General features: G+C 57.1%; 1 protein-coding gene across 14 annotated transcripts in view; it reads right to left on the bottom strand.

Moving 5' to 3' along the window:
* The window catches only part of CELF4 (CUGBP Elav-like family member 4), a 313,419-nt gene that overhangs the window by 29,697 nt on the left and 267,937 nt on the right, over positions 1-15,785 (bottom strand). For 6 of the 14 annotated variants that reach the window (XM_070361712.1, XM_070361713.1, XM_070361723.1 and 3 more), the window contains exons 4-6: positions 1,760-1,888; positions 947-1,026; positions 373-516 (exon numbers count right to left, since the gene is read on the bottom strand). In XM_070361712.1, coding sequence (XP_070217813.1) covers positions 373-516; positions 947-1,026; positions 1,760-1,888 — 353 coding nt within the window. The remainder of the gene's footprint in view (positions 1-372; positions 517-946; positions 1,027-1,759; positions 1,889-15,785) is intronic. The other 8 variants (XM_070361717.1, XM_070361718.1, XM_070361711.1 and 5 more) reach the window with 3 other exon arrangements.

Here is a 15,785-nt window from a genome sequence, read left to right as displayed (position 1 = left end):
ACTGTTGAAGAAGCGAGGTGAGCTTGCAGTTTTAGAACCAGAGCCCTGGCCTACCTTAGTGCCACCCGTGTGGGGGTTGTGGTCACAAGTCCAGGAGACAGCTGAGGGGTGATGCTGGCAGAGCCCACCCCAATGTGGGAGAATGGGCCTGAGAGGACCTCAGGGGAAGTGTGGGTGAGGGGCGCTTTGAGGCACCTCACAGGATCCCTGCTAGGAATAACCAGAAGGTGGAAGGACACCTTTCCCCTGAGTGGTGGCAGGGGTAGGGTGCAGTCAGCAGGACCTAGAACCTCTCTCCCTGTTCCAATCAGCGCTTCTTAGGCTTGCAGAGAACTGCCGCCCCCGGCCCCGCCCCGCTGGGCCCCCACTTACTGCCTGTGCGTAGGCGCCGTAGGCCCCGAAGGGAATGGCCATGGGGTTGAACATGCCCATCTGGCCAGCCATCTGCTGCATTCGCCGCATTGTGCGCTCCTTGTCGGTGTCGGCGAACTTGACCACCAGACTGGATGAGGCTCCCTGTAGCCGGGACTGCGCGTGAGGCCCACCAGCCCTGCCCCATCCGCCTCTGCTCCCTGGCCTGGGCCCACCCGATCCTCTCCACGGGGTGCTATGAGGGCGGGGGAGGGGAAGGGGGTAGGGTAACAAGCACCAACCCTCTCCCAGGAGTCTGGAGCTTAACCTCCCGGCAGGCTTTTTCTACCTAGGTGACCTTAGGCTACTTCCTTAGCATCTCCGGGCCTCAGTGTCCTCGTCTGAGAAATGGGGTTGTTGGCAATGCCTTCCCGTCTCCTGGGGAGGCTGCGAGCGTGGTATGAGGGCACGCGTTTGGCACCGTGTGGCCCAGCAGGCGCCAGAACAGGCAGGGCCTTGAGGATGTGTGGGATGGCAGAGATGTCTGGGTCCCTCATTGCCCCGTCTCGCACTCCCCAGGGTCAGCCGCACTCACCGGCATGGTCTGGCTGCCGTGCAGAGCATTGATGGCGGCTTGTGCCTCAGCGTGGGAGGAATACTTCACAAAGGCGCACCCTGGGGAGACGGGAGAGGCTGAGCCAAGGCAACTGGACCCAGAGAAAGGTCAGAAAGGCGCGGGGACTGAAACGCGCGGCACGGGAGCGGCCGAGGGGAGAGGGCGCCTCCCAAGAAGAAAGCAGAGTGAGACCCAGAAACACTGAGACACCGACAAACACAGAGCTACACAAGGAGGCAGAGAAAGAGCTGGGCCCGCTAAGGATGTCAAAGGACCCTTAACTGGCCCCGTCCCAGTCTGGATACGGATCGCGGCCTTTTCTTCCTACCAGGCCTGACAGCCTCGCACCTTCCAAGCAACCTTTCCCCGCTAGCCGCACCCGCCCCTCTCTAGGGGGCTCTGGACTCTGCTAGCAGGCTGGCCAGAGACCCGCGGCCCCGCCCCGTCCGCCCTCTCGCCCCGCCCCGTCCGCCCTCTCGCCCCGCCCCGTCCGCCCTCTCGCCCCGCCCCGTCTGCCCTCTCGCCCCCGCCCCGCCCCCATTCGTCCCGCCCCGCCCCCTCTCGCCTCGCCGCCCCAACCACATCTAGCCCCTCCCCGTCCACTCTCTCGCCCCGCCCCGCTCACCTATAGCTCCGCCCAACCCTCTCGCCCCGCCCCCTCTCGCCGCGCCGCCCCACCCATCTCTAGCTCCGTTCCGTCCACCCTCTTGCTTCACCGCCCACTCACCTCTAGCCCCGCCCCACCCACCTCTAGCTCCGCCCCGTCCTCTCTCTCGCCCCGCCCCTACGCACCCTTGCTGTTGCCGTCCGGTCCGCGCAGAATGGTGCATTCCTCGATGTTCCCGAAGGCCTCGAAGAGGCGGCGCACATCGTCCTCAGACTGCTGCTTGTTGAGCATACCCACGAAGAGTTTTCTATCTTCTGGAACAAAATTAGGAGATGCTTACCCGGGCCAAGGGCCCGGAGGCGCGGGGTGGGCCCGCGGGAGGAGGAAGGGTTACGGAGGGGAAGGGTAGGAGCTGGTAGCGGGCAGGAGGGGGGCTCACGGCCGGAGGGGAGGGATAACAGCGAGAGGGAGGCGGTGGGGCACCGCTCGGGGGAAGGAACGACCGGGTGAGGGGATGGACGAAGCGGGGTGGGGGGCACAGCCAGAGGGGGAGGGGAGGCGGGAGGGGTTGCGTCTGAGCGGGACGGGATTGCAGCGACTCTGCCCCTTCCGGCCTCAGGGCCGGGCCAATGGGCTGGCCTCTCACCTGTGGTCCACAGGTCCTTTGGACAGCCGTACATCCTCTTCCTCCCTCTTCTCAGACACATTCTTATCTTCCTCAACCACTTTCACCCCCAGATGCCAAAATTAATTCACAGCTGGCAGGTGGGCCACAGGGCCTATGTACACACTGTTCTCTCTGCCTGAAGTATCCCCCACATCACAAAGCTGAATCCTCTAATGCTAGGTCTCCGCATAAATATTGCTTTCTCATCAAAACCCCTCTTTCTGCTTCTTCATTCTCTGTCTCACCCCGTCTCCTGGTGCAAAATTCAAAGGACAATTATTTACTGCTTTGCCTGAGTAGTGAGTTTCTGTCTAACTCCCCATCCCTCAAAGTAGGCTCCCCTAGCAAAGAGGCTAGGCCTCTGCTGGAGCGGTGGTAGAGGCACCAGGTAGGCCCACAGGACTGAGCTATGGAATGAATGAATGCATGTCCCATGCCCAGGGGCAACTTCGTTTCTGCCTCACATGTTCTTACCTCCACCGGGTGCTCCCTTTTCTCCCTCCCTTCCTATTCATTCTACAAAATTCAGTCCTGGGCACTTTGGAGGACCCAGTTTCTGAAGACTGGGCTCCCTCAGCAGACACCCCCACAGACACACACACAATTGTGTTGAGTACCAAATGGTTTGTTGACAACACTCAGATGTGAACTTAGGGTGGCAGGGATTTATTAGGCTGTGTGGATATGTAGTAGCTTGTGACTGCAAAAATGTTTCCCATCCCACAAGCTCCTATTGCCCTGTGACTTTCACTCCTCCCAGGGAGGTGGGGTCTATGTTTCCGCCTCTGGAATCTGGGCTGGGCTCTGACTATTCTAACTCATAAAGAATGGCAGAAATAACCCCAGATACCTTCCAAGGCTGGGTCATAAAAAGGATCAGCTTCCACTCTCTGCTCTCTCAGGGATGGTTGCTCTGTGGAAACCAGTCACCATGCTGGAAAGAGCCCCTAACTGGACCACACCAGGAGTCCACACAGAAAGGATCCCAGGCCTCCAGCTGACAGCCAGCATCAGCCACCAGACATGGAGTGAATGAGTCCTGAGATGATTCCAGGCCCCAACCCGTGAGTCTTCCATCCGAGGCCCAGACAGCCAGGAGGAGAGACAGGCCTTCCAAGCTGTGCCCAGCCTGAATTCCTGACCCACAGAATCCATGAGTGTAGTAAATGGTTGTTTTACACTACTCCATTTGGGGCTGAATTGTTAAGTAGCCATAGTCTGCTGGAACGTGGTCCTCATGGTGGCAGACACCCACTCGATGTTTGTTGACTATTCAATGACTGACATGCACAGCCAAGGCTGCAGAAAAGCACACTCCAAAACTGCAGACAGCCATGTGTTCATGGTTTCCACAGAACGCAAGGGCACTCCAGGACCATGTCCTTCTGGATCCGGGGTGGTTGGTACCTCCTGCCCCAAAGCACTCTCATCACCCACACTGCCAGCAGAGTTCATGTAGAGATGGGGGCTGACTGGGCTCTGGAGCAGAGGAAACCTCCAGGTCCTACCTGGCTTTACACGCCACCCTAGAGTCCTCCTCTTCAGTAAGGCTGACTGCTGCCCTACTGGTACCCCCCAGCCTGGAGCACTCAGCACTGGGCAAGCTCTCCCTGACAAGGTGCTCCTTCCATGCCCACAATGTACCATTGCCAGTTCCTGCAACCAGGGATGGGTCAGGACACACTGGCTTGGATCTCCACCATCCGGGCAGGGGTGCTCCAGCTAAAGCTCTGGGCTTGGATCCCCAGCCCCTGCTCCAGTCTGGGTACTCCACTCAGACGCTCAGGCCCTGGCAGGGCTGGGCATACCCTTGCCCCATCTCCAGCCCTCACCAACTCCAAGCTCTGGGCTGGGGGAAGCAGAGACTGGGGGCCTGAGAGGGAGTGGAAGGGGTGAAACTGAGGAGGGACGGAAGGCAATGAATTCATACAGAAAAGGGAGGGACAGAAATGGCAGAGACAGAAGAAAAAGAATTCAAAATAAAGAGCTGAGAGAGGAGATGGACAGAAGGAGACAACAGAGACAGAAGTGGGAGGGAGAGGGACTCAGGTTTAGCTCCCAGAAGCAAAGTGACATTTTACTGGAAGTGAACTGAGTTTTGAAGCCTTCAGTGGAGCCTTGAAACTCTGCTCCCAGGCGATCGCGGTCTTTCCCCTCTCCCAGCACCTTTTAAAGGCTCTGAGTTAATGGGATTGCTGGGAAGACAAAGAAGTGGCAACCTGCCCTCTCCTCATGCCTGACCCTCCTGCTCAAACACTGCCTCCCAGGAAGGACCTGGGAGGGAAGAGAAGGCCCAGCCTCCCTGGAGCCAGACTCAGATGCTGGGACTGCATCTCCTTTCCTGATTTCTGAATGTGTTCCTCTGCTTTCATTATGACAGCTTTCTGGTTGCATTAAAATTCATTAAAATCCCCACGTGCCTTTCTAGCCAGCTACTTCCCTTTTGCCAGGTTTTTTGTTTTTTTGTTTTTTTCCCTAATTCCTTCTTTCTCTCCCTGAAGTCATCCCTTACTGCTGATTCTCGGTTCTCCATCCTAAGCCTAGGTCCTTCTTGTTTGAGAACTTTCTCAAGGTGGAGGGGCCAGGCTCCCCCTCTTCCTGCCTGTTCAAATCTCCCTTTCTGGAAGGCCATCAAGAACCAAAGAAACCTGACTGTAGGCTCACTTCTGGGTGATCTTGGATTGACCCCACCCAACGCACAGGTTTATTTGTTTCTGGGATCCTCTATATCTCTAGTTGGCTTTGGCTCTGGGTGAGTGATTCTAAGGCTTGTCTTTCAGACCAGGGAGTGAAAAGACTGATTCTGAGGGTCTATCTCCTCTGGCCCAGGCCCACTGGCTCACCCTCCCACCCTGCTGCCTTCGGCTGCATACTTCCTCACCCAGCTTGGTGTCAAAAATGGGAAAAACTAGCCCCTCCTCATGTGGATGGTAGACTCCCAGGACGTGCTGCAGAATGAAGCAGCTAGCAGTAGTAGAACGGCGATGACCCTGACCTGGGGTTCTCTATCCAGGAGGAAGAGGAAATGGAGGTCACGGTGCAGGGGTAGGAGGGGAGACCAGAGGCTCCACACCTGGGGGAGGAGCGCTGGAAGTGACAGACTGGAGCAGACCCGGGCTGTGGCTGCCCAGCTGGGATGGACCGCTCTCCCTGTGTCCCCACCTCCCCAGCCACTTCCCCGAGGTGCGGTCCCCAAACTGTGTCAGACGACCACCAATGTGGTGTCTTGGACCTTATGCCAACCTAGCGAGAGTCTCAGAGGGTGACTGCATTTCTTCAGCCACTGCTCTACCCGCTCCATCATCGACACAGACTCCCGTTTCCAGGGCCAAGCTGAGCAGTCCCTGCCCAGAGCCCTCCTGCCTGAAGGACACAGGGTCCCCTGAGTGATGGTGGGGCTAACCCTCAGCCTGAGCCCATTTTGGGGTGTGAAGCTGTGGTTGCTTCTCTGAGGAGATGTTCAGGCAGGTGCTGCTGGGACTGGGCCACAAAAGCCACCTTCACGGAAGGTAAAGCCAGAAAAGACCTCAGGGCCAGGGTGTAAATAGACTGAAGATGTCCCTGAGTGTTAAGTCGCTGAGATGGCATGGGAGTGGTCACCCCCCGGGGACGCGGGAGGCTGGTCTCTAGCCTAGTAGGTGGCTGTGTTAAGCTCACCTTCCACCTTCCGGCAGGTCTATAGGGGCTGGTCGGAGAAGGGGCAGAGGCAACACCCTGAAGGCTTCCTGGAGGAGGTGGCCTGGAGTTACGATGTCCAAGGCTCAGGAGCAGGAGCGCCAGGCCCACAACAGAATATGAGCAGAGAGAAAGATGAGAGGGCCCTTCTTTTCGTTTGCTTCCTGCCTGGGGGTCTGGGGGAGGGGTGGGGAAGTTTGGGCTTTGCTTTCCCAGGTGCCTCTGGCCTACCCTACACCCACCCTGCCCCCAACATACACGTCTCCCAGTCCTCTGGTCTCAGGCATCTTCTTCCTTTTCCCAGAACCTCAATCTAATTCTGAGTTTCAGTTTCCCAGCCTACTAGCACTGGGGGACACCTCTAGGAAGCCTTAAGTGCCAGTGAAAAGGCAGAGGAGTCTAGTTGCCAGGATCTCATGCTTGGAAAAGACCCTGATGCTGGGAAAGATTGAGGACAGGAGGAGACAGGAACGACAGAGGATGAGATGGTGGGATGGCATCACCAACTCAAACGGACATGAGTTTGAGCAAACTCCGGGAGATAGTAAAGGACAGGGAAGCCTGGAGCGCTGCAGTCCATGGAGTAGCAAAAACTGGACACAACTTAGTGACTGAAAAACAACAACAGCAACATGCTTGCTCCAGCCCCTCCAGGAGGAAAACAGACTCCTCTCATTCACTCAGAATATCCGGGCAGAATGGGGCTCTGGCTGGAAGGATTTGCATTCGAAAAGGAGAGCCCAGAAAACAGAGAAGCAAGACTCTGATGGCAAGATGAGGACAGGCTGCTATGGGGCATATTTCAGGGTGGTGCCTCAGGGCCCCAGACGTGCGGGGCAGCATCTTGCTGGCTGTGCAAGATGAAGGGCCCTGAGTAGGGCAGAGGCGGGTGGCAGCCGCAGCACTTGACTTGCCAAATGCCAGCACCCTGGCTCTAATGCTCAAATTCTGGCTTAATTTTCAAAATTTGATTCGCTCATTACCATCGGCATTAAACAATATTTCCTGCTTAAGGATAGATGGCTGCCGGGGCACCGTGGACGAGTGCTCAGATGGCTAATGCCTTTTATGGCTGCAATAGACTTTTACTGTTCTCTTCCCTGCAGCTGCTGAGGGAGGGTTTGTGGGGGGCCCTGAGCTGGAGAGAACCACGGGGCCCAGGGCCACGGTGGGGAAAACTTGGTTTTGAGTTCTATGGCTAGTGGGGTGGGCAGGGGGTGCAAGGAGACCAAGAGAGCCTGGCTGGGTGGGTCTTATAGGGCCACAACTGTAGGGGATGCTCTCCATAGGGCCCCTGGAGGCCCAAGAGCAGCAGTTTGGGGAGTGAGAAGAAGCTTCCAGACACAGTGACTGAATCAGAGGCCTCTCTCCGCTCTTGCGCCTTTGGCCCTGGGGATGGGGAGGACTGGGCCAGAGCCCAGAGCTCAGAGCCCCAGGTGCCATGCACCTGCCCCTTGGCTGCTGGCAGAGGCCATGTGGGGCCCTCAGCATCCCTTCAGCTGTTCACTGTGAGACCAGGGGACTTCCCGGAGCGCCTCCTGGATCCCAGGACCATCTGCTCTCCCTGGGGAGTGACCTTGTGCCTGAGGTCCCACAGTGGGAAAGACGGCTTCCTTCTCCCTAAACTTACCCATGGATCAGGGAGGACCTTGATTAGAAAGCACATAGATTTGATGGGGGCAGCGAGGGGGGGACCGGCGGGGACAGGGAGGGTGGGGGAAGGATGGTGGGGGAAGGAAGCACTGGGGCCAGGGCACCTTCCAGGGAGTAACTGAAGCTGTTTGTCAAATCCTGGTTGACCGGGCCCCCTTATGCAAGTCACGCGCCCTCCCTGGACCTCCATTCCCTCATCCGTAAGAGGGGAGAGTAATCGCACCCACCTCGTAGGGCTGTCGGGATGAGATGAGGCACCCGAGATTTTTAGCCCAGGGCCCAGCACCAGTAGAATAAGCACAGTTCTGTGCTGGTTTCAGCCAGACGGCTGCTCACCCACAGGGGCGGCTTCTGGTGGGATGGAGAGGCCCACCCCACCCCTGGGGCATGGAGTGGACCCCAGGGACACTGATCATACACCTGCCTGAGGGCCAGCCTCAGAAGCCGGGTATCCCCCCCACTAAACAGCAGTGTTTTGGGGGAATCTCTGAGATGCTCCCCAGCATCCTCCAGGCCCCAGCCTAGGCTCATTCACAACAAGAGTTGTTTCCTTGAAGTTACATCGAGCCCTGCTCTGGGCCCTTTCCACTGCCCCGACCCATCGAACGCCCTGGCTCCTAAGGGAGAAAGGAGCATCAAACCGGACATCTGAATTGAAATCTGTGTCATTTTCAAAGCTGCTGACCCCACCCTAAGTCTGGAAGCCTCCCCTGGCCCCTTCTGGCCAGCCCTGAGGTGGGCAGCATGCAGCCTCACACCTGCCTTTCAAAGAGGGGAGCAGCAGGCGGGGCTGCGGGTCTGCACACCCTTCCTCTCCTGCCTGGGGGGCCCGTGGCTGCCTGCTTTCCTGTAGGGGACCGGGAGTTTGCAGCATCGCTGTCCACATAGGGGTTAAGGGCCTGGATTTGGGTCTCTCCGCAGCCCTGCGATCGGGTCACCTGACCCCTGAGAGCCAGTCCCTTCACCAGCTCACGGGCCAAGCCTCAGAGAGCTCTGCACGTGAAGCGAGCCCTCCTTCATTCCCACAACACACAGTGTCGGAGCCAGAGCCCAGCGCAGCGGAGGATAAAAGCGTTCCTGCCTGGGAAGAAGGCTGAAGGAGACATCAAACCAGATCAAAGGCTGCCGGGGATGGGGCAAGACGGGGCTCCCGCTCCACGGGGATGCAAATGAGGACCCTCAGCTGCTCCAGACCCCAGGGGAGGCAGCGCGGGGCCTTGATCTGCCAAGCTCCCTGCAGACACATACCTCTGATGTGTTGGCGGGAGGAGGAAGAACTCAGCCAGTCTCCCCCACTCACATTCTTCAGTGGAGTTTGCCTTCCAAATGCTTCGGGATGGCACCGGGGCCACAGGAGTCCCTTCCTCACTGTCTCCTGACATGCACCCAGCCCCTGTCAGCTGCTCTCCGCACAGCCCCACAGGAGTCAGTTACAATCCAGGGCAGGTCGTGTCTGTCTCCCGCTCAAACCCTGCAGGGGCTCCCGTCTCACCAAGAACAAAGCTTGTGAGGGGTTTCAGGGACACCCTGCACTCCAGCTCCCCTAATCCCTCCATCCCTCTGCTCAGACACACACAGGTCTCCTGAAGTCTCAGGGATGCTCCTTGCACGCCCTGCCCCAGGACACTGACACTGCCCGTCCTCCTCTTGTCCCCAAGATCGTGCGCTCGGCATCTGCAGGACACTGAACTCTAGGAATCCTCCAAAAGCGGGGATGAGTGGGCAGCAGCCATGGTGCAGGCACACAGCCTGTCGTGAGGAGCTCTGCGGGCATGGCAGTGGGAAGGGGTTTACAAGGCTTGAGCCGGGCACTGGAGGATTCACACGCAGGGCTTGCAGCATGGAAAAGGCATGTGCAGAGGCAGGCAGTGTGACAGGCACAGGCTGAAGAGCCGGGGCGACACACACATCCCCTCCCTCCTTCCTTTTCCTCGCCCACCGCATTCTCAACACTTCCCCCGAGACCTCAGCCTGGACCCTGACCACTGACCGCAGGAAGCCTAGCCTGGGACTCAGACTCTGCACGCAGGCTCCTCCTCACCCGTGTCCATCCTCACTGCCCACCACGTCCTCCCTTGGCTCAGCCTAGCTCCTAAGTTGTAGCACCAGGGGTTCTTCTGTGGTCCTGCTGGACACTGAGGGCCACCCACCTCGATGGTCACCCCAGTGTCTTCATGACAAGAGCCAGTGGCCCCAACTCCCTCTACCAGAACCTCTGCCACCCCTCTCTCGGGGCTCCTCAGTGCCCCTGTCCGGGGGAGGCCACAACTCTGACTCACTCCAGGAGATGGTTATACGAGCCACAGTACTAACAGAATGGTTTTCATTTATCAAGTATTTACTGCGCGTGTTTGCTCAGTCACTTCAGTTGTGTCCGACTCTGCGACCCCAGGGACTGTAGCCCGCCAGGCCCCTCTGTCCGTGGGGATTATCCAGGCACGAATACTGGACTGGGTAGCCATTCTCTTCTCCAGGGGCTCTTCCTGACCCAAGGATCAAACCCACGTCTGTTAGGTCTCTTGCATTAGGCAGGTTCTTTACCACTAGCGCTGCCTGGGAAGCCCATTTACTGTACCTCCAGCACGGAAATAAGCCCTTTGCAGGTATAATGAATGTTTTATTATTTCCACTGTGTAGATGAAGAAACTGAGGCTCAGGAAAGTTAAATATCTTTCCCAAGAACACACAGCCAGTCACTGGGGGAAGCCAGGACCCAGATGGTCTGAAAGGAGCCAAGCTCTCAGGTCACCCTCCTTCTTGGTAGAAGACCAGGAAGTGCTACCTGGAGATCTCTGTCTCTCTTTACTCTCCACACCTCTGGGTCTGCCCAGATAATGGGCAAAGGCCTAATAAGCCCATTGATCTATGTGGATCAGGGCTTCTGATCGGAGCCCAGAAGTGGGGTGGGGTGGGGCCCTCAGAGGCCGCTGCTCAGCTCAGATGGAGCAGGCTCTGGTGAGTCCCAACTGCCCAGAGACCCTTAGACACGACTCACAGCCCCTCCCCGGCTTCCCTCACTCCTCCGCCTAGAATAGGGCCCTCTGGAAGTCTCCCGGGTGACAAAAGAAGTCAGCTCTGTCCTGATGAGTCCTCAGGCCTTCCTCTGCCCAGGATCTAGGCCTCAAGGTCCTCTTCCCTCATCACATAGAGAATCAGATCTGCTGACAAGATCCCTTCGGCCTGCAGTCCACATCCCTCTGGGCCCTGGTGGCTGCCTGGGACAGAGGGATGGCTCTGTGCCCTTGGGTGCTTGCAGTACATCTGAGGAGGCAGAACTGTGGAATGTGGGGGCCGTCACCATCCCAGGGGGCACAAATGGCCCCTGCACCCTCTTCTTTTGCCCTCTGCAAGGGGATGGGTGGAAGGTCTGGAGGCCATACCCACATCCCTCGCTGCCTCCTTCTCTGGGCCTCCGCCCTTGACCCCCGTATCTGTGAGTCTGCGCCAGGCCCTCCCAGCAGGAGCCTGGGGCCCGGGGTGGTGCTGAGTAGAAGTCACCTTTCATGGGGGCGGCAGGGTGGCCAGCTCTCAAGGTAGCTGATTATACATTTGATCTGCTACCTTATCCTTCCCAGGCGCGGCGCACGACAGACGGCCCCGCGTTCTGTGGGGACTTCTGCAGCCGAATCCTGTTGTCTGGGGGGGTTTCCGCTGGCGTCTGGTGCGCTCTCCAGCATTTCACCCATCACAGGATAATTTATAGCATAATGGCGCCTTTTTTCCTTTATATCATGCGGGAGCATAAATTACGGCCAGTTTGTCCTCAGCTCTCAAGGAGACAGACAAAGCCGGGCTTTATTCCAGCAAAGGCGGGAGGCTTCTGCAGGGGGTAGGCAGGGGCCGGGTGGTCCACAGGGGAGCAGGGACAAGAGGAGGAGAGACCAAGGAACATCTTGTTGCGGGGCAGAGAATCAGACGCAGCTGCAGATGGTGGGGAAGAAATAACAGTGTGCACTTGGAGCGCTCACTCTGTTAACTGTGGAGGGGGCTCGTGTCTGCTGAGTGGGAGAACTGTGCCGTGGTCCAGTGCCTGCAGACCAGCAGGCCACAGCCTCTAAGCCTGGCTGCGGGCTGCCCCTCACATTGCCCACAGATCTTCCCACAGCCTCATGGAGAGAGTGGTGCTCATGGGTCCACCCCCATCCCCTACCCCTGCCACTGCCAGAGACAGAATGCAGTGTGCAGTGCCCAGCAAACCTCCCGCTCTCTGACTCATGGCACTTTTTCAACACTGAGGGTGGGGCTTAACTTCTCTTGGGATGTGGGAAGAGCTGCCTGTCCTCTCCGGCAGGTGCACTCACCTGAGGGTCAACCTCGCTAGTCTAGTACAGCAGGGTCACAGCTGAACCCAGAGGCTGCAGCCCCCAAACCCAGCCCCCACTCCTGGGTGCTATGACAAGGACTTCTGGTGACCCTGGGTGGGGATGACACTGCTTGAATACCCTGGCAGAAGACCCCAGCCTCTGACCCCTCCCCATGTCAGGCTCGGGAGGCAGCTTGGAAGAAAATTCCCTCTTTTGCTCCCTGGAGTCCCTGCCCAGACAGAGCCCAAGTCCTGCCCCTAAAGAACCGCTTAAAGCACAGCCTTCCAAGGGTAACAGCAGGAGTCTTGGATCTTGCAAGATGCTAGTTCTCAGCCCTGGCTGCTATAAAATTTACCTGGGGGGTTTCAAAACACAGATGTTCCCAGCCAGCCCCTGAGACAGAAATTGGTCCAGGCATCCATATTTTTGTTATGGTGTTTTTCAAAAGCTATGCAGGTGATACCAGCACAAACTCAGGGTTGGGAAGGGCTGGGATGGGTCTTCTTCAGACTGCTCCTGCTCATCTCTGCTCTGGCTCCCCATCTCTGCTCTCAGCCTGCCTGCAGGAGGTCAGCCCTTCAGAATAAAGGGTTCTGTGTGTGCTGGTGCTGGAGGAGGGTAGCACCCACTTTCTCTGCCCTGACCTGAACCTGGGCATCCCACCATCCCTCATGGGGTTATCCTGAAAAGACATTGTTCTAATCTGGGAAGGTTCCCAGGTGGCACTGGTGGTAAAGAACCCGCCTGCCAATGCAGGAGATGTAAGAGATTTGATCCCTGGGTTGGGAAGATCCCCTGGGTTGGTAGGAAAGCATGGCGACCCACTCCAGCATTCTTGCCTGGAGAATCCCATGGACTGAGGAGCCTGGCGGGCTACAGTCCATAGGGTTGCAAAGAGTCAGACATGACTGAAGTGACTTAACATGCACTCAAAGGAAGGTAGGATGAGGAGGGATTAGCGGGTTTAGGAGGCCTCCCTCCCTCCTTCTCTCCTCTCTTGTGCCCCTCTCCCCTCCATCCATCAGGCCAGCCCAGCTGTGAGAGGAAGGTCCCAGGCACCCCTTTCATCAACCCTGCAGTTTCTTTCCTATCCATCTTTGTTCTCACCACCGAGCCCTCCTGAAATCACCACTGTTCCCACCCCCTTCCCCTTGGAACAAGATGGTCCAGGCTTAAGTACAGGACTACTCACTGTATTAACTCGTGGCTGATAATGGACTGCAGATAGACACAGAGATGGATGGATGGCAGACATGATTAATAGATGCTAGATACCCAGATTAAATGTTGGATGATAGATAGATACACAGAGAGAAAAATGATTGCAGAAAGCAGATAGATTTATGATCGATGGTACATAAATAGTGATAGGTAAATATGGATGGATGGATGGCTGAGATGTTTCTGAGGACTTCAGATAATGGGGTTGAAATGTAAAAGGTGAGAAAACTACTCATGGTCACTCACACCTGTTGGGATATGAGCTCTCAGAGGAGCAAGGAACCCTGTTCTGCTCAAGACCTGTCTTAAACCAACTTCTCTGAACCTCTGCTTGTCTGATGGGTTTGATGTTAGTGTAGGCTACAGTGGGGCTGGTTTCCTGGGGATACCTGAAGCTTTGATGCTTTGCCTCCTGAGCCCCCAAGTGACCTCAGCAGGACCTCCCTCCTTGTCTGTTTCCCCCGGATGCATGCTCCTCAAAGGCCAAGGCCACGCCTCAGAGCAGGTTGGTTTTTTTGGAGTGGGGCAAGCTGAGTTGGCCCCTGCAGTCAGATGGCAGGTGTCAGCCCATATGGCACTCACAGATTCATCCATTCACTCCCTCCGTCGGGACCCATGCCCTCAGAGAAGCCAATGAGGGCTGACTCATCCAAAGCACTCACTGCAAGCCAAGCACTGCTCCCAGCACTTTAATTTTATGGGGTGGGTCCCACAGTCACCCCCATTTTTCAGATGAGGAAACTGAAGCACAGAGAGGTTTGGCAACTTTCTGGAGGTCCCAGAGCTATTAACTGCAGGGCTCGGATTTGAACCCAGGTCGTCTGGCTCCCAAGCTTTCACCTACCATGCAGAAGGCATCCCTGGTGCCCCCGGAGAGTTGCAAGGCTCTGCTGGGCTCAGGACGGAACATGGCTCTGGGAACTGGGAAGAGCTGCCTGATTTGCAAGATGGCATTATTTCTAATGAGTAATGAGATTGTGAGGGGAGTGTCAGTTTCCTTGAGAGAACAAATTATTTCAAAGGGTGGCAGCATATTAACTAGTGGTGTGTGGCTGGCACTGCTAACTACAGAGGACCCTGCTCTTGTCACTCAAAGGGGCCCTCTGAGCTTGGTAGGACTTGGTGACTGTGAGGTTCAGTTTGCAGAAAGCCAGCTGGGTGACAGCCCTGGACCCCTTCTATTATCCTCTAGTCACTCATGCAGTCAGTCAACAAACCGTGTGCAGGGTACCGTGCTGGGAGACATAAGGAGTCGATCTGACCCTTGGGCAAGAGAGTTTCCAAATCGGGGCTGGACTGGCCTACGGGGGCTAGGCAGAGCAGGCTGGGGGCTGACAGAGGGGGAGCTGCACCGCAGAGCATGAAGACTTTGCTGAGGTGGGTCGTCATGACCACGAGGCCACGGGCACCGAGGACAGGCTGCCCGCCTCTGTTTTCCAGGAAGAGTTGGGTGGGCGGGTGAGGAAAAGGGAGGAAACCCAGGACGGGAGCACAGAGGAGAGGATGCAAAGAATTTGACTCAAGTCCAGGGCCTGTGTGCTGCAGAACCGTGCTTTGAAAAGCCAGCCACAAACCTCCCACTGACAAGTCTGGGAGGGGCTGTGGCTGGAAGTGCCAGCACTGTGGGCTCATTCAGGCCTGTTGGGAAGCAGAGGAGGGTGAAGAGCCTGGCTTGCTGGCTGGAGCAGCCCCCGAGACCACCCCCAGTCCTCCTCACTAGGCCACAGCCAGACTCTTCTGCAAGGGCTGGTGCAGGCTGGGCATTTCTGGCATTCTGCCCATTTCTCACTGCTATGCTTTGTCAAAACATGCTCCTAGGCCCATTTGACAGGTCAGTCCACTGAGGCTCAGAGAGGCTGAGAACAGGCTTCAGCTCACTGGAGCAGTATGTGGTAGACGTGGGACCAGAGCCACGTGCCTCTGCCAGCTCTGGGGCGCAGGATGGAATATGACTCCCACCCTCCTGCCCCAGGGCTGGAATTCTGTCCTTTGGGTTTTCGGCTGGTGGACTCAGCATTGCCCTCTTCGGGGAGGTCTCTGAAATGTAGTTGCTTATGTCACCTCAACAGGACTGTTTTGACTAGAAAATGTCCCCTATGATCAAAGGGACCCAATAAGCATTTAGGCCTGAGACTGGAAAAGGAGAGGCATGAAGGCACAGGGCTAGGAAAGGGCCAGAGGGGTCAGGGGAGGGGAGGCTGGTGGCTGCGAGAAGGGTGATGCTGGTGCTGAGCTGAGGAGGCCACCAAGGATGGGCAGGTTGGGAGGAGAGGGGCAGGTGACCGGGCAGGACGTGCAGGGGGGAATGGTGCGTGTTCCATTTGCTGCCGCAGCCCCAGAAAGGAGCCCCTCACCGCCAACCCTGGGCTTGAGGTGAGAAAGAGGAGGCTGGAAAGGCTGATAGAGAAGGAGGAGAAGCAGGGAAAGACAAGGACTCTCAGCCTAGGTGCGGCCTCAGTGGTTGCAGGGAGGGGTCTGCACCAGCCCCATGACCCTGCCCCCTTTCTCTCCTCCCAGCTCCCAGCAGCCAGATGGTATAGGGCAGTGGTGCCTGCTGACCTTGGGGTCCCAGGCACCTCAAGCTTTGTCTGTTGACTGCATTAAAAATATTTCACCCCTGGGTAGCTGTGACTATTTTTCAAATGCGCCTAGATGCTGTTGTGATTTAAGAAGTAGCAATTCATTTAAAAG

Source organism: Bos mutus, chromosome 24, assembly GCF_027580195.1.
Source record: "Bos mutus isolate GX-2022 chromosome 24, NWIPB_WYAK_1.1, whole genome shotgun sequence".
Lineage (NCBI taxonomy): Eukaryota > Metazoa > Chordata > Mammalia > Artiodactyla > Bovidae > Bos > Bos mutus.
This window is presented reverse-complemented; position numbering and strand designations above follow the sequence as displayed.